Here is an 18,694-nt window from a genome sequence, read left to right as displayed (position 1 = left end):
AAAAAATTCTCCAAAACAAAAAATCCAGGACTAGATGGTTTTGCTGGAGAATTTTAACAAACATTCACAGAAGATTTAACACCAATACTTTACAAATTAGTCCAGAATACAGAAAAGTGCAATCCACCATGAAACTCATTTTAAGAAGTTTAACTGATACCGGAACCAGGTAAAGTTGTTCCCATCACAAAAAAGTACAGATCAATATCCCGTATGAACATAGATACTAAGTTTTTCAACATATTCTCAGCTAATGGATTTCAACAAGACCTTTAAAAAATACAACATGTTCAAGGGGGATTTATACCAGGTATGCTAGCATAGTTCAATATTAGAAAAACAATCAATGTTATCCACCATATGATCAAAACAAGAGAACCATATGATTACATCAATCAAGGCAGTCAAGTTGTTCAACAAAATCAAACATCCATTTCCCCTCCCAACATAGATTTTTTATAAAAATGCTTAATAAAATGGGAATAAAAGGGAAATCCCTCAACATAATGAAGTTCATATATATAATACCAATGGCTAGCACTTTATTCAACAGAGATAAACTGAAAGCATTTCCTCTCTGAACAGGAACCAGATAAGGGATTTACATTATTACGACCCTTATTTAATATAGTTCAGGAAGTCTTAGCCAGAGTTATTAGACATCAAGTACTATAAATACAATGCAATTCTGGTTCAAATCTCAATACTATCCTTCAAAGAAAAGGGAAAAACTAACCAGTAACTTTATATGGAAAGGAAAGAAAATCAGGATAAGCAAAACAATGTTTTTTTCTTTTCTTAAAAATTTAAACCATTTTATTGAGGGCTTGTAAAGGTCTTATCACAATGCATGTACACATCCATGGTGTCAAGCACATTTGTACATATGTTGCTGTCATCATTTTCAAAACATTTTCTTTCTACTTGAGTCTTTGGTATCAACTCATTTCCCCCCTCCATCCCCAACCTTCCTCATGAATCTTTGATAACTTATATATTTTTTTCATGTTTTACAGTGACCACTGTCTCCCATCACCCACTTTTATGTTGTCCATCCCCTTGAGAGGGGGTTATATGTCGATCATTGTGATTGGTTCCTCCTTTCTCCTCCCACCTTTCCCTCTCACTACACTCATTATTGGCCCTGAAGGGTTTATCTGTCCTGGATACCCTGTGTTTCCAGCTCTTATCTGTACCAGTGTACATGCTCTGATGTAGCTAGATTTGTATGGTAGAATTGGGGTCATGATAGTGGGCAGGGGGGTGGGGGGAGCATTAAAATACTAGAGGAAAGTTGTATGTTTCATCGTTGCTAAACTGCACCCTGACTGGCTCTCCTCTTCCCTGTGACCCTTCTGTAAGGGGATATCCAATGGTTTACAGGCATAAAAGACTCATTCACATTGATATGATTTTTTGTTCTGCGTCTTTGATGCCTGCTACTAATCCCATCAACACCTCATGATCACACAGGCTGATGTACTTCTTCCACGTAAGCTTTGTTGCTTCTCAGCTAGATGGTTGCTTGTTTATATTCAAGCTTTTAAGACCCCAGACGCTATCTCTTTTGATAGCTGGAAGCTATCAGCTTTCTTCACCACATTTGCTTATGCACCTGCTTTGTCTTCAGGGATCTTGTCAGGGAAGGTGAGCATCATAGAGTGGCAGGTTATTAGAACAAAGTGTTTTTGCATTGAGGGAGCACCCGAGTAGAGGCTCAATGTTCATCTGCTACCTACTTAACATATTAAATATGTACATAGATCTATTTCCCTAATGTTATATAAAATATATTTACATACATACATGTCTGTATTTAGACCTCTACAAATGTAATTTGCCTCCTAGTTCTTTCCTCTATTTCCATCTAGTTTCCTTTTGTCCCACTGTCATTTTCGGCCTTCATTCAGGTTTCAGTAATTCCTCTCAGCTACATTACCCATGCCCCACCAGGCATTCTATGCCCTCCTCATCGTTGATTGTAGGTCACTTGTTGTTCTCTTGTCCCAGGGTTTGTTGACACCTCCTTCCTTTCCCCTTCCTCCCCGTCTCACGTGTCCCTCCGGAATCATTGCTTCTGTTGTTTTCTCCTCCGGATTATTTATCCCATTTATCTTATCTAGATAAAATGCAGAGCCAATAATAAGCACAAAAACAAGACAGAGAAAAACAAAACAAAAACAACCAAAAAACCAACTACAAGAAAAGAAGAGCCTATAAATTGTTTGTTGATCTGTTTGTGGATCCTGATGGGGTGCCACATCCTGGCCCCAAAGTCTATTTTTGACATTCTCTGGGGACTTCATTGCTTTTCTCCCCTTGATGTTCTGTTGCACACTCTTAGTGTTTTTGCCCTGGTGTGGTGGGGTAAGATGGGGTACAATTCTTGTACTATGTTTCCAGTGTTGTCCTCTGTAGTACTATGGGACAATGAGGGATATCAGGTCTCGTGATGGGGCCAGCCCTATGGTCTTCTCTATGCATTGGCTGCTCTGAACAGGAATATTTTCCTCAGGGCTTGGGCCAGGATGTGTTTTACTCTCTCCTTCCATCTTTGTTTGCTCCTGTGTGCTCTCATCAGATGCCCCTCTCCCTGAGCTGTAGCTTCAGTGCTGTCTTGTGACGTGTATTTTCTTGCAGATGGGGTATCCACATAGTTGGGATTGGGGCCGGCCCTGCAGACCTCTTTATTGGTTCCTTTCTTCATGCTAGTATGTTTAAGGAAAACACTATTAAAAAACAAAATAGGAGACCCCTCACTTCCTGATTCTAAAACCTATTACATAGCCACGGATTTCAGAAGAGTAAAAAGAGAACCTATAGATTTGGGAGGCGGGGAAATTCAGATAAAGATATATCAAATAAGTACCCAATTTCTAAAATATGTAGAAAACTGCAGCATCTAAGAAAAACATGAACATTCCAATTCAAAAATAGGCAGAAGGCATAAACAAACAATTCACCAAAGATAACATACAGACAGCCAACATGCTCAAGATCACTAGCTAGAAGGAAAATGCAAATGAAAACAAAACAATGAGATACCACCTCAATCTAGCATTAATAGGAATATTTTAAAACAAAAAAAACATAATAAATACTGGAGGGGATATGGAGAGATTGGAACTGTCATACATCGCTGGTGGCGTTGCAGAATTGTACAGTCACTATTTATAACAGTATGGCACTTCCTTAAACAAATGTGAATAGAAATACCATATGACCTAGCAATCTCTTACTTGGCATGTATCCTAGAAAATTAAAGAATCAAACACGAGCATCTATATGCACACCTATGTTTATTGCACACTATCCACAATAGCAAAAAATGATGGAAATAACCAAAATCCCTGTCTGTTGAAGAATGTATAAATAAACTCTAGTACATATATACTGATCAGAACCTGCCAGTGTCTTGGGAAACATTTGCCAGAGTAAATTATTTGAAATTGTTAGCTACCATATGATGAGAACTGATGAACTAATATTAATACGAGGATTTACTGGTCAAATTTTAAAAATCGTTTATATCTTTCATTAAACAAAAACAAAACCCAAACCATAGTTACCCTATAGGACAGAATAGAACTGCCTCGCAGGGTTTCAAAGGCTAGAACCTTTATGGAAACTGACTGCCACATCCTCTTCTCTAGAAGCAAAGTAAGTAAAGTAGCTGGCGGGTGCAATCTGCCCATCCTTTGGTTAGCAGCTCAGCGCTTAACTACTGTGCTACTAGGATTCCTAATTCCTTGTATGAGCTAAATCCTGTCTGTCCCTCTCCCCTCTCCCTCCTCCCCACCGCCCCCACTTTGTCATTGGAAGACACGGCTGATAGAAATAGGTTATGGTAAACTCATGAATAGCTACATCTTTAAGTATTTAAAAGTATGTATTTGCAAGGACTTTATAAAGAGCCGAGGTTATGTGTTTTAGCCCTAAAAATCAAATTGGCGGCAAGCCGCGACTCTTCCTTGCCTCAAACTACTGGAAACTACATCTCCCAGCATGCTCTGCAGGTGGTTTGACCTAATCACAAATAGCCCCGTTGGGCAACAAGGATGGTTGGCTTTGACTGGACTTATTTTTGCTGTAAATTTCTATCCCTTTGGACAACTATTTAGAATTTAAAAAATTTATAGCTACCAAACCTTCTTTTGAACTGGATGGTTTCCACGGAGGCAGGCGCATTGTTTTCTCTCAGTCGATGTGGGGCGGGGAAAGCGTTTCCGGAGAGCTCGGGAATAGGAGGGAATGTTGACCAGAGAGCACCTGCGACTGTTCACAGGAGCAGGAACTCGACTCGAACTGAGTCTGCGAGGAGCCGGATCTTAACGGAAGGATTGCCAGTGGAAGATGGAGGAGTCTGAGGATGGTGGGCAGTCGCTGGCCCCGGTTTACATCTACAGTCCTGAGTATGTCAGGATGTGCGACTCCTTGTCGAAAGTCCCCAAACGGGTGAGAAAGTTGGGGACGAAAAATCGTGGGCTTTTTGGTGGAGGCTGGCGGCAATGGAGGCAGTCGACCGGGCAGAGGGGGTGGGGGTGGGGCGGCTTTTGGAAGCGCCGAGGATTTTAGAGTTTGGGAAGATCTTCGTGACAAATTTGTGAAGTAATATTGGGTGGAGGAAGTGTTCTCCAAGAGCAGCGTTTATCGGCGGGGTGCCAAAGGACAGGTGGGGTGGGGGGCACAAGGGAGAGGTTGGCACAGAGAGGATGGTGTGGCTTTACTTGAGAATCTCCGAAGTCGTATGGAAGAAGTTGGAGGAGAAAAATTAATTAAGGTCTGGTGTTTTCGCTTTAGCCATTTAGGTAATACCTATATTGTCTAAAGTGTAGGTTCAAGAGTATGAGAACATAGGATTGTGCTCAATTACACTTTCAAGAGAAATTAAGCACAGATTATTTTCTGCCTTTTTTTTGCATGCTGCTTTTTTTTTTAGGCCAGTATGGTACATTCTCTGATTGAAGCATACGCGCTGCATAAGCAAATGAGGTAAGTTATTTTCTTGAGCATAGTCTTTTTTCTCATATGTTTGAAATGAACTTGCTTATCACTAAAGACTCCTAAATGCAATTTTACTTTCCCTCCTTTTTTTAAGCCACTCAGACCAATAGTTAGATCTGAGGGGTAAGGAATCTGGAGTGTTTTTTTGTTTTGTTTTAAGGCTGTGACCCTTTGCTCTTGCTTTTATTTATTTACGTATATATTTATTTTGGCTTATAAGAAGCATGTTATATATAGTTGCTAATAAATGAAATCAATAATAAATATCCCGTTAAACCTTCCATGAATGTGACTTTCTCTTTTTCCCTTCTGTCTGTCCTCCCTTTATAATTTCCTTTCCCTCCTCTCTCCCTGCCCCTGCCCCCACCCCTATTCCTGGGGGAGGCACCGTCTTCGGAGTCTTATCTTTTAGGGTAAAGCTCACTCTTCCTGTAATAATGGTGTCATTAATTTTTTATCTGTTTTAAGAGTGGCTAACTTTGCTAAGCACAATGTTCTCTAGCGTTGCCCTTGGGTGTTCACAGGAGTCGTCTTTTTAAATTGTATGCGTGAAACAGTTTGTTTATTCACACCTCTGTAATTAGTGTTTTGGATTGTTTCCATGCTCTTTGCTAGTGTGGAAATTGCTGCAGTAGACATAGTGCGTAGATGTCTGTTTGTGCTTTATTCTTTATTTTTTTACGGTGCATGCCCAGTAGAGAGATTGCAAGATCATCAGGTAATTGCATTTGCATTTGTTTCAGGAAGAACAATGCTCGTTTCCCTGGTGGTTGCATAATTCTACAGTCCCATCAGCAATGTATGAGGGTTCCAATCTCTCTGCATCCCTTCTTTATTATTTTGTGTTTTATTGATTGATAGAAGTGTCGGTGTGAGGTGTTTTCTCATTGTTTTAATCTGTATTTCTCTTATTGCTAATAAACATGAACATTTTTCAGAGGGTTGCTGTCAGCCTCTATGTCATCTTTGGTAAATTGTCAGGGTGGTCAATTTTTGTTTGGGTTATTTGTATTTTTCTTCTTAAGATGTTGTAGTTTTCTGTAAATTTTGGAGATTAGCCCTTTATTTGATGTGTCATTAGTAATTTTTCCCCCCAATACGTGGCTTCTTTTTTTTAACTTTCGATGTGCATAAATGTCATTGTTTTAGGAGGCCCCAGCCCTTTATTTTGTCTTCTGTAGTGTGGCTATTTTTCATTACGTTTGGTAGTGTGTTTATGCCTGGCATTAGGGCCCTTAAGCATGTCCCTATTTTTCATTGATGGTTTTTATGGTTGTGTGTTTTATATTTAGGTCTTTGATTCATCTTGAGTTTGTTTTTGTATATAATGTGAGGTGTGAGACCTGTTTCATTTTTTTCCCAAACCATTCTATTAGGAGCTAAGCCAGACATCACACCATTCTGTAGTTCAATCATATCACGCAGTGTTGTAAAATCGCTACCACAATCAGTTTCAAAACATTTTCTTCCTTGAACTCTTTGATATCAGCTCTGCTTTTGGAAGCGGCCATCTAGCTCAGAAGCAACAAAGCACACATGGAAGAATCACACCAGCCTGTGCGATCATGAGGTGTTGAAGGGATCAGGTATAAGGCATCATCAGAACAAAAAAGTGTTACCATAGTGAATGAGGGGAGAGTGCAGAGTGGAGACCCAAACCTCATTTGTCGGCCACTGGAGATCCCTTTGCAGCGGGGTCTAGGGGAGAAGACGAGCCAGTCAAGTTGCAATGTAGCACCGATGAAAAATACAACTTTTCTCTAGTTCCTAAATGCTTCTCCCCTCCCCACCACCCCGCACTATCATGATCCGAATTCTGGCTAGACCAGAGGATGTACACTAGTACAGGTAGGAACTGAAAACACAGGGAATCCAGGGCGGATGATCCCTTCAGGACCAATAGTGTGAGTGGCGATACCGGGAGGGTGGAGGGAGGGTGGGTTGGAAAGGGGGAACCAATTACAAGGGTCTACTTGTGACCTCCTCCCTGGGCAACGAACAACAGAAAAGTGGGTGAAGGGAGACGTTGAACAGGGCAAGATATGACAAAATAATAATTTATAAATTATCAAGGGTTCATGAGGGAAGGGGGAGAATAAAATGAGGAGCTGATGCCAGGGGCTTAAGTGGCGAGCAAATGTTTTGAGAATGATGAGGGCAATGAATGTACAAATGTGCTTTACACAATTGATGTTTGTATGGATTGTGATAAAAGTTGTATGAGCCCCTAACAAAACAATTAAAAAAATATGTGCAGTGTGCATAGGAATTTGTTCATAGTTTTTTTTTTAAAACTATAATCCAGCCCTTCAATGGGTCTGAGGGACAGTGAACTGGCCTCCTGTTTAGAAAGTTTGAGGACCTCTGCCCTAGACACTTATCTTTTAATAGCTGAGCACCATCCGCCTTCTTCACCACATTTGCTTATGCACCCATTTTGTCTTCAGGGATTGTACCAGGAGGGTGGGCATCACAGAATGACAGAACAAAGTGTTCTTGTATTGAGGAAGGGTATGAGCTGAGGCCTGAAGTCCATCCACTACTTCAGTGTATTATTTATAAAAATATGTACATAGGCCAATACTTCTATTTTTATGGATTAATGTATTTACATATGGACACATCTATGCTTATGCCTCTGTCCATAGCTTTTGCTTCCTAGATAATTCTTCTGTTTCTTTTTACCTTCCTTCTGCCTCATCATGCTTGTCCTACTTCTGCCTCATAGTACTTCCTCTTAGCTAGATTGCTGCTGCTCTAACACCCCCAGGATCTCTATATCCTCCTGTTGTTGGTTTTAATTCCCTAGTTGTTCCTCTGTCTATGGCGTTGTTTGCTCACACTATCCTTCCCCCGCCCCCTTCCCCTGCCCCCTTCTCCCCCCAGGTCCCTCCGGGACTGTTGGTCCCATTGCTTTCTCCTCAAGCTTTCTCCTCAAGACAGGTCCCATGCCTGTCTTATGTAAGTGGGCATACCAACAATGGCATTGACCAAACAAAAAGATAACAAAAGATTGAAAAAAGAAAAGAAGAAAAACAGGAAAAACATACATACTTCCAGGTCTTTCCACTGACCTTTATGACTCCCCATTGGTCCTGGGGGAATTCCAGGATTTGCCACTCCTAGCCTGAAGTCTATTTTGGTAGCTCATTAGGGGCTTTGCTTCAGTTGCTGATCTGTTGTGTTCCTTTCTTGATTTGCCCCACTGTGGGGGGTTCAGACCGCACTACCTCCTTGCCACATGTCCCCAGTATTGTCCTCTATTGCAGTATGCTCCAGTAAGGGACAACATGTTATGAGCTGTTGTCGGCCCTACAGACATCTCTGTGTTTTAGCAGCTCCATGCAGGAACGTCATCCTCGGGGCTTGGTGTGCCGATAATGGGGTCTAGACCGACTATCCCTTTATCTTTTTATTTTTCAGTTTGCTTCCATGTGGACGTGATGTGCCGGCCCCTCACCTCACCTGTAGGTTTAGTGTGGTCTGTTGCACATACATTTAGGGAGGGGGTCAGTTTGGCTCTGGTTGGGGCTGGCCCTGTAGCCCAATCTTCTCATGTATTCCTGCTTGCGGTTACATTGCTCTCATGGTTTGGTGTGTTCAGGCATTGTTTGAAGCCATCTATGTATTTGGCAAACATAAAAATTATATGCTTTCCATTAAAGTTATTTACCATTTCCCAAAACCTTTATGACAAACCAGAAAGCATAGCAAAGATGTCCTATTTCTTTACTGTTAAGTTGGGAGATATTTATTAATAGTGACTTTGATTTTTGATATTTATTAAATAAATAGAAAAGTAGTAGAAATTGGAGCTATTGGATCTGGGAACATGGTCCAAGAAACTAAAAAAAAAAATCACCTCTGATGATATAGACATTTTTTTCTTGAAGTATGGATCTTATTTTTTTCAATAGTTTTATTGACATATAATTCACATATCATACATTAATATTTATAGTTCACTAATATTAAAGAGTTGTATAATTATTGCTACAATCAGTTCTAGAACTTTGTTTCCTTTTTACACTCATTATTCTCCCCATTTCCCTCCAAACTCCTTTCCTATATCCTCAGTAAGCTATTAATCCCTTAACTCAGTTACTGTTCCCATAGATTTACCTACCCGGGGTTTCATAAACTGGAAAACATGCAAAATAAAAAAGGAGCTACAATAATAACAAAGTAAACTAGTGAAAAACTCCAGTAAAAAAGAAAGGAAGTATTAAAAACTATGACAACTTTCAAATGGGTCAAACAGTAGATCAAATGATGAGGTCTTACATCTTAAGTTTCCAGTGCTCTCTAAGAGCAAGGCTATTCACATCCCTGGACTCTGGTCAGAAGGGCTCACTGGAGACTCACTCCATGTGGGGGCCTTGCAGATGAATTTTGGGATCTCATTGTCATCCATAGCCTTCTGCAAATTGTGTATTCACAATTTAAGCCCTGATAACTTTCACTCCTTTAGATTTCGATTTTCTTGCTTAGTCTTTGAATCACACAGACTGCTGTGCTTCTTCCATGTAGACTTAGTTGATGCCTCACTTAGATGGCTGCTTGATTGAAGACTCCAGATGCTATTCTTTTTTTAAAGCTGGACACCATCTAGTTTCTTCACCACACTTTGCTATAGCAACTATACCTTCTGTGAGGGTGAGCATTCAGCAGGACCTCATTATAAGAACTAATTATCCTTAGATTGGGGGTAGAATTAAGTGTGAGACCAAATGGATTTTATTTTTGAGATTGAACTACAGTAATATACATTTGAGGTTGAATTACAGGATTTCTTCTGGCCTTCTTGATGCTAGTAGTAGGCTATAAACAACAGTATATCCCATGGCTGTCATGTATATTTTAAATTTTAGCTAGCCTGACCTTGTGGGTTTCTCAGAGTGTAAATCTTTTTTTTTTCTTTTAAAAAATCATTGTATTGGGGGCTCGTACAGCTCATCACAATACATACATGCATCCATTGTGTCAAGCATATATGTACATCTGTTGCCATCCACATTCTCAAAACAGTTGCTTTCTACTTGAGCCCTTGGTATCAGTTCCTCATTTTTCCCCTCTCCTCGCTCCCTCATGAACCCTTGATAAGTTATAAATCATTATTATTTTGTCACATCTTACACCATCTAAAGTCTCCCTTCACCCCTTCTCTACTGGGAGGAGGTTATATGTAGATCCTTGTAATCTGTTCCCCCTTTCTCCCTATAAACAGTTGAGGGTTTATTTGTTGTCCTTCATGAGTGCTTTCCAGTCGAGTCTGGTGCGGTGCCATGCCCTGGCCCCACATCTATCCCTGGGGACTTCATTGCTTTGCTCCCCCTGCTGCTCTGCTGCATGCCACCAGAGGCTGGCTTTGCTGTAGTGACTCAGGGCGGGCACAATTCCCGCCGTGTGTCTCTAGTGTCCTCCCCATTGGTGCTATGGGACAATGAAGATGCTGTGTTCTGTGATGAGGCTGGCCTGGTGGTCGTCTTTTTGCATTGCTGCTCTGAGCAGAAACATTGTCCTCAGGACTTGGTCAGCCAGGATGCGCTTCACTATTTTTTCCCCTGCCCCCCTCATTGGCTCCTGTGTGCTCTAATTAGACAGTTCCCTCTCCTTGAGCTTTAGCTTCAGTGCTGTCCTCTGAAGTTAATTCTTATGAGGGGGAAGGTGCTGTATACTCAGTTGGTAATGGGGCCGGCCCCTCAGGCCTCTCTATCGGTTCCCTGCTTCATGTCAGTGTGTTGTGTTCTTGTTTTGGAGCTCCGGGTTGAAGTCTGGTCCCTCTTTCCCTGTGGAGACATAATCAGCACCCTCCCCCTGTGTGGGTTAGTGCCCTGTTCCCCAGGCTACCCATGTCTTCCCCCCCCTCCTTTTTAGTGGGTTACCATATGCTATCCATAGCATTACTAATACTACATTTCTGGAAGGCACGTTGTACCATGTCTTCTGGAATGTCTTTCCATGCATCTCAAACCCACTTTGCTATTAACTCTATGGCAGGCTTCATGAGATTTCCTCCTTTTGTTAGTCAGGCTTGACCAGATGACATCCATTCGTACCACTGACCCGTGTATAAGCCGAACATCAGTTTTTCAGCACATTTTTGTGCTGAAAACTTGGCTTACACACGAGTATATACGGTATGTAATCCCTGAGCCAAGATTCTCAAGTTTGTCCCAATGCCCTCATTAATGGCCCTAATAGTTGTACCTCAAGGTCTGTGATCCATCTTGAGTTTATTCTCGTGTATGGAGTGAGGTAAGGGTCTTGCTTCATTTTTCTGGAGCTATGTATCAATTTTTCCAGCACCATGGAATGAAGAAGGCATCCACTTTCCATTTGATCTTTTGGGGGCCCCTTAATAAAGATTAGTTGTCCTTATGCTGATGATTTTATTTCTGGGTTTTCAATCCTTTTACATTGGTCTGAATATCTATCATTACACCAATACTATGGTGTTTTGACCACTGTGGCTGTATAGTCTATATTAATGTCGGTTAAAGCAAGCCCTCCCACTTTGTCCTTCTTGAGCAGTTCTCTGCTAATTCGAGGTTTCTTCCTTCTCCATATGAAGTTGGTAATCTGTTTTTCCAACTCTTTGAAGAAGCATGCTGCAATTTGGATTGGGATAACATTTAACTTATATAGTGCTTTAGGTAGAATTTACATCTTTACAATATTGAGTCTACTGATCCACGAGCATAGGATCTCCTTCCATTTGTTGAGGTCACGCTTATTGTTGAGGTTGGTTTGTTTTAATAGTGTTTTGTAGTTTTTGTCGAACACATCTTTTGTTTTTTGAGTTAGGTATATCCCTAGATATTTCAATGTGTGTTTGGCTATTGTGAAGGGTACCCCTTTTTTTGATCCCCTCTTCTGTGGCCTTGTCCGATGTGGACAGTATTGCAATAAACTTCTGTTTGTTGATCTTGTAACCTGATAGGCATATTCCTCTATTGCTTCCAGTACTCCTCTTGTGGAACTTTTAGGATTTTCCATATATAAAATCATATTATCTGTGAATAACGATGATTTCACTTCTTCCTTCCTCAGACAAATAACTTTGATGTCCTTTCTTTTCCTCCAGTACGATGTTAATGGGGACAAGGAACATCCTTGCCTAGTTCCCTTTTTCAGAAGAATTGATCTTGTCTTTTCTCCATTGACTACCACAGTGGCTGTTGGTTTTTATATATATAGCTTCTATTATATTGAGGAATTTTCCTTCCATTCCTAGCTTATTGAGTGTCTTAAACATGATTTGGTGTTGGATGTTGGCGAATGCTATTTCTGCATCTATCGATATTATGTGGTTCTTATACTTTTTCATTTCAGTGTGGCTTATAATACTACTAATGGTCTTTCGTATACTGAACCATCCCTGCATCCCTGGTATGAATCCTGCTTGGTCATGGTGAATTATTTGTTGTATATATTTTTGTATTCTCTTGGCGAGTATTTTGTTGAGGATTTTGCATCAATATTCATTAGGGAAATTGGTCTGTAGTTCTCAGTTCTTGTGGGATCCTTGCCCAGTTTAGGTATCAGAGTTATACTAGCTTCATAGAAGAAATTTGGGAGTTTGCCATCTTTTTTTATGTTCTGGAAGAGTTTGTGTAGGATTGGTGTCAGTTCTTCCCTGTATGCTTGATAGAAGTCTCCTGTAAACCCATCTGGTCCAGGTGATTTTTGTTTGGTAATCCCTTGATAACCTTGTCTGTTTCTTCTATTGATAAGGGTCTGTTGAGGTTCTTGACGGCCAGTAGTGATAATCTAGGGAAGAATTGTTTTTCCAAGAATTTGTCCATGTTTTTGAATTCATTGGAGTACAGTCCTTCATAGTACTGTGTAAATATCCTTTGATTTCACTGTGTTCCATTGTAATATCTACTCTTTCACCCCTCATCCTTGCTGTTAAAATGTGTTCCTTTCTTTCTTTGGTCAAATTTGTGAGAGGTTTGTCTATTTGGTATATCCTTTCGAAGAACCAACTTTTAACAGCATTGATTCCCCCCCCCCCCCCATAGTTTTCTTATTTTCTCTCTCCTGAATCTCAGATCTACTTTTTATGATTTATTTTCTTTTGCTATTAGTTGTATTATCTTGTTGACTCTGCTCTATTTGCTGTAAATGTTGTGCCAGTGTATCTGTCATAAGCCTCTCCTCCTTATGTGAGCATGTAACTATGAGACTTTCTCTGATGACTGCCTTTGCTGTGTCCCATAAGTTTTAGTATGTCATGTTTTCATTCTCATTGGTTTCTAGAAATTTCCTAATTTCATCTCTGATCTGAACCAGTGTATACTCCTTTTGCAATAGAGTTATTCATTCTTCAATTTTTTCCCTTGATTTCTTTATCTTCCTTTTGTTGATTTCCAATATTATCACACAGTGGTCAGAGAGAGAGGTCTGTGTGGTATCCATGTGCTTAAATTTATGTAGATTCGACTTACGCCCTAGCATGTGGTCCTCTTGAATATATGCCATGTGGGCTTGAAAAGAATGTGATTGTTTTTGTATTTGGGTGGAGAGCTCTGTAAATATCTATCAGGTCAAATTGTCTTATTTTAGTGTTTAGATCTTTAGCCTCCTTGTTGAGCTTCTTTCCCAGTGATCTTTCTCAGAGAGCAGTGTATTGAAGTCAACTACCATAATTGTTGAGGCTGTAATTTCTTTTTTCATCTTTTGGAGCGTTTGATTGAAATATTCTGCTGAACACTTGTTTGGTGAGTAAATGTTTAGAATGCATAGTAGTTCTTTGTGTACTGTTACCTTGAGCATTATATAGTGTCCCTTGTCCTTTGAGGTCAATTTTATGTGAGATTAGGATCGCAACCCCTGCTTTTTTGAATTGTTGTTTGCGTGGTATGTTTTTCTCTAGCCTTTGATTCCCAGCCTATTTTTGTCTGTAATCTTGAGATGTGACTCCTGTAGGCAGCAGATGGAGGGATTGTGTTTTCTAAGCCAGTCTGTTAGTCTCTATCTCTTAAAGCCTGAGTTCAATCCATTGATATTCAGGGTTATTACATCTATTTGTGGACTCTGTAATATCATTTTATCCCTCTTATGTTGGGTGTTTTCTTACCTCCATTTCTTTTCCATGGGTTGTGCATATGTGTGTTAGTGGTTCATTCTTGCCTTCTTTCCATTGTTGAACCTGTGTTATCTAGGGAGCTGTTTTCCGTTTGGTGGTCTCTGGTTGGAGTTCTTCTGTGGGATGGTCTCTTGCATGTGCTTGGTGAGCGTTGTTCTTCTGCCCATACTGGGTTGGCGAGGATCTTTTGTAGTGCTGGGTTCCTTTTAGCATATTCTTTGAGACTTTCCTTGTCCAGGAAGACTCTCACTTCTCCATCAATTTTGATAGCTAATTTGGCAAGATAGAGTATTCTTGGGTTTGCAGTATTTTCCTGCAATTTTCTGAATATGCTGCTCCATTGTCTGCTCTTTTTATAGTGTCTGCTGATAGATCTGAGCATATTCTTATCTGCTTGCCTTTATATATGGTTGCCAGTTTTTCCCTAGCTGCTCTTACAATTTTCCCCTTTTCCTCATAGTTAAACAACTTTATGTCGTGGTGCCTTCTTTTTGGGATTCTGTCTAGCTGGTATTCTTTCGGCCACCTGGATAGTTGCCTGGTTTTCATTCTTTAAGCTAGGGAAAATTTCCTCCAAGCATTCCATCACTATTTTGGATGTTGGCTTCATTGATGTGCATTCCTCCGGCAAGCCAATAGTTCTGATGTTGTTCCTTCTCATAGCGTCAGACATAGCTCTGAGGTTTTCTTCAGCTTCTCTGATGGGCCTGTGAGACTTTTTCTCATGTTTATTAAATTCTTCTTGAGAATCCTCTAGGTCACTGGTGAGGTTCTCTGCCTCCTCCATATCTGGGCGAAGTCCGTGAGTTTGCTGTTAGTTTTTGTTATCTCGCCCTTTAACTCCTGTATTTCCCTTTGGTGCATGGCCTTTATTTTCTCTATCATTTTCTCCTTTTTCTATAATGCTTCCCTCATGTCCTGTATAGCTCCAAGCAGCATCCTGAAGATTTCTTTCTGTGGTAGGTCCAGGTGGTCTTCTGGCATTGGATTTTGTTTCTCTTTTCTTGTTGAAACTGTTGTAGCAGCTTGCTGGTGTTTGGTCGATTTATTGGAACTAGGTACCATTTTCCCAGGTGTCTCAGAGCCCTGGGCTCTCTCTTTGGGAGGTTGGTACTGGTGTTTCAGCAGGCTGCTTTTAGCCAACTTCCTTGTAAGGTTGTGTTTCACCTTTGTCCTGCTGGGGTTTCCCTCTCCCCTTGAACTACGGTTTGTGCTCCAGCCACCTTCAGGTCTCCTTAGGGGCTGTTGTTTGCAGCTATGCACACTGCGGTCTGATAAAAAGTGTTGACTCAAGTGAAGAGGAACATATTTTGGGGATGGGTTGGGGATTGGGTGATCTACTTCTGGCTAGGAGTACTTCCCACAGGTAGGCGGGTGGGAGGGGGGGCCGCTACTGGTGTGCTGATCCATTGCTTGGAGCACAGAGGGTGGGGTGGATTGAGCAGGGAGAAGGGAGAATGCAGTAGGCAAGTCCCAAAGGCCTGGGTCCCTATGCTACAACTGCAGAAAATGCTGCCAGACTTGTGTCCGCTCCCTGGCATGCCTGAAACGGTGTGGCAGGATGGGAACCTCTGTGTGTGCGTGTGCATTGCATGTATGTATGGTGGGGGGAAGAAAGCCAGGGAGGGAGCTGGATGGCCGATTTGTGAGGAGCGCAGAGATGGGGTGGGCACCTTTGGGTTGAGACCTCTGGGAGTGGAGGCAGTTTGATTGGCGGTTTGTGGGAGCACAAAGGCATGGCAGCATCATCTGCCATCTACCTGATTATGCTGTGGCGCCAGGGCACGAGCCTCCCAGGAGGAGGCGGGGATCGTCTGGCTGGCTGGTCAGCAAGGGGTGCCCAGATGGGGCATGAATCTCTGCAGGGGGGCGATATACCGGCTGGAGCACCCACATGGGACCCCGGGCATCATGGGCAGAGTAGGGGGTACTAGCTGGTGATTCTGCACAGAGCGCCGAGGCAGGGCAGCTGCCTCTGCAATGCTCCTGGCTGCCCTGTGGTGCCAGCAGAGTGGGCACTCTGAGCATCACGCAAGAGACCACGGGTGTCCGCTTCTGCTTCAGAGAAGTACTCTGAGTTGTCTTGGGAATCGACAGACAGACTTGATACCCCTACTAGGCCCCTAAATTTCGCCACTCACTGAGTTCTGGATGTGAGCTACCTGTATGGCAGCCGTCTTCCCCCGACTCTCTGTGAGTGTAAATCTTGAAGGGAGTAGAAAGCCTCATCTTTCTCCTGGTGGTTTTTCATTGCCAACCTTTCACTTAGCAACCTAGTATGTAACCCACTATGCCACCATGACTCTGGACCTAAATGGCAAGGGCTAGAGAACGTAATGACAGTAGTGAGGCCAGGAAGAGGAAATGTGGGACAGACAGGGGTAAAAAAATCCAAACTGCTGTAATAGAATTGATTCAGACTCTTAGTGATCCTGTAGGACAGAGTAGAACATCTATTTGGGATTTCTGAGATTTGGGGTATGAACTTGTTATCAGTTCAGTGCATAACCCACTATACAACCAGGGCTCCTAGTGGTAGGGAGTGGTAAATTTTGTTGTTAGGTGAACTCCCTTTATTCTCTCACTTAATCCTGTTTATTACTGCTTGTGAGTTTAACGGATTCTGAGTGAAGCCTGGTTATAATCTTTCTGTTCCTTCTCTTGGAAACAGACGTGAGAGAACAAGTAAAGGGACTTTTACATTTTATTTTGCCTATCTTTTATCCCTTAATATTAATAATGATAGGGATACATAAAGCATATTCATATGTTGTTGTATAATCTCCATATGCATCTCATAATGTATCCCCATTTTACAGATGAGTTAATTTGAGCTGCAGAGTGGTCAAATAGCTCACCTAAGGTTATTGAGCTAGTAAATATAGAGCTGGAACAAGAACCGAAGTGAAAAATTATCAGAAAGCATTATAATGGCCACTTAGGAATGAAAGTATTTCAAATGAAAATGAAAGCATTTCCGCCTATGGGTTTGCCATTAAAGCTGTAACTTTCAGGATAGGGCAAGATATGACAAAATAACGAGGTATAAATTACCAAGGGCATATGAGGGAGGGGGGAATGGGGAGGGAGGGGGGGAAAAAAAGAGGACCTGATGCAAGGGGCTTAAGTGGAGAGCAAATGCCTTGAGAATGATTGGGGCAGGGAATGTATGGATGTGCTTTATACAATTGATGTATGTATATGTATGGATTGTGGTAAGAGTTGTTTGAGTCCCTAATAAAATGTAAAAGAAGAAAAGAGAAAAAAATGATTAGGGCAAAGACTGTACAGATGTGCTTTATACAATTGATGTATGTATATGTATGAACTGTGAAAAGAATTGTATCAGCCCCAATAAATTGTTAAAATAAATAAATTAATTAATTAATTAAAAAAAGCTGTAACTTGTGGAGCACAAGTTTTCTGATGCATATTTAAAATTTTTATTTTAAGTATGAATATTCTTTCGTTTTTACCTACCTATGAACTCAAAAGGAAAACCAATCCCCTTATTGTTCACATTGTGAGTACATTAACATGATGTGAGGAAGTATAGATTATATAGTGCGATAGAAAAACACATTGTGCGTATCACTTCAGCTTACTGAAATCAGAATCTGAGAGTTGTATTTTCTGCTCAGATTGCTGACTCCTTTACAACTTTTAACATAATCTGGGTCTGCCTCATTCACATTCCTTTGTTTTCTCTGTTGTTGTTAGGATTGTTAAGCCCAAAGTGGCGTCCATGGAGGAGATGGCCTCCTTTCATACAGATGCCTATCTGCAGCATCTCCAGATGGTCAGCCAAGATGGTGATGATGACCACCCCGACTCCATAGAATATGGGCTAGGTAAGGTTCTAATGAGACAATGACTAACAAGACAATGATGAGAGGTAGAACACTTTCATCTATAGATTGTAACTAGTTAATTATTTATAATTTGTATTGTGATTTTTAATAAATCTCCAGTTAAATAATGTGTTAATCATTAATCTCTTGGTTTAGCTACGTAACATCATTTGAGAAAACGGTATGGGTTTTGTGAAACTGAGTGATGGATTAGATGGGGGAAAGTCTTTCAATGGTTTAGGCCCTGATAAACCATAAAAAAAAAAAATGAAACCCAAACTATACTGCCATTGAGTTCATTCTGATTCATAGCAACCCTATAGGACATAATAGAACTTCCCCTTTACGTTTCTGAAACTAAATCTCCATGGGAGTAGAAAGCCTCATCTTTTTCTTGTGGAGCCTCTGGTGGTTTCAAACTGCTGACCTTACTATTATGTTAGCAGCTCCAAACATAACCACCAGGACCCTTGTTAGGCTCTAATTGTGGTGTCTATATCTAGTCTGATTGTGTATGTGCTGACTTGGATGTCCTTGAATACAGGTTTATGGCCTAGCTAAATTTTCTACTGTATCCTTTATTAAACAACTACATTTAAAAAACTAAATGGCTATCACCATGGTTTAGTAGAAAGCACACTGGACTGAGAATCAAGAAACCTCAGTTGCAGACCTGACTCTCTGCTATGTAAGCAAGAGATACCATTTCTCAGGCCTCAATTTCTTCACCTATTGGTTATGACTA

The 18,694-nt window shown here is 41.0% G+C and overlaps 1 protein-coding gene across 4 annotated transcripts in view; it reads left to right on the top strand.

Moving 5' to 3' along the window:
• The first annotated feature begins 4,039 nt into the window (after positions 1-4,039).
• LOC142461505 (histone deacetylase 8-like) overlaps positions 4,040-18,694 on the top strand; it is a 49,525-nt gene continuing 34,870 nt past the window's right edge. The window contains exons 1-3 of one of the 4 annotated variants that reach the window (XM_075563522.1): positions 4,055-4,455; positions 4,940-4,992; positions 17,819-17,949. In XM_075563522.1, coding sequence (XP_075419637.1) covers positions 4,354-4,455; positions 4,940-4,992; positions 17,819-17,949 — 286 coding nt within the window. In that variant the 5' untranslated portion in view covers positions 4,055-4,353. Of the gene's footprint in view, positions 4,456-4,939; positions 4,993-17,818; positions 17,950-18,694 lie in introns of all 4 variants that reach the window. The other 3 variants (XM_075563523.1, XM_075563526.1, XM_075563524.1) reach the window with 3 other exon arrangements.

This window comes from Tenrec ecaudatus, chromosome 11 (genome assembly GCF_050624435.1).
Source record: "Tenrec ecaudatus isolate mTenEca1 chromosome 11, mTenEca1.hap1, whole genome shotgun sequence".
NCBI classification, from domain to species: domain Eukaryota; kingdom Metazoa; phylum Chordata; class Mammalia; order Afrosoricida; family Tenrecidae; genus Tenrec; species Tenrec ecaudatus.
This window is presented reverse-complemented; position numbering and strand designations above follow the sequence as displayed.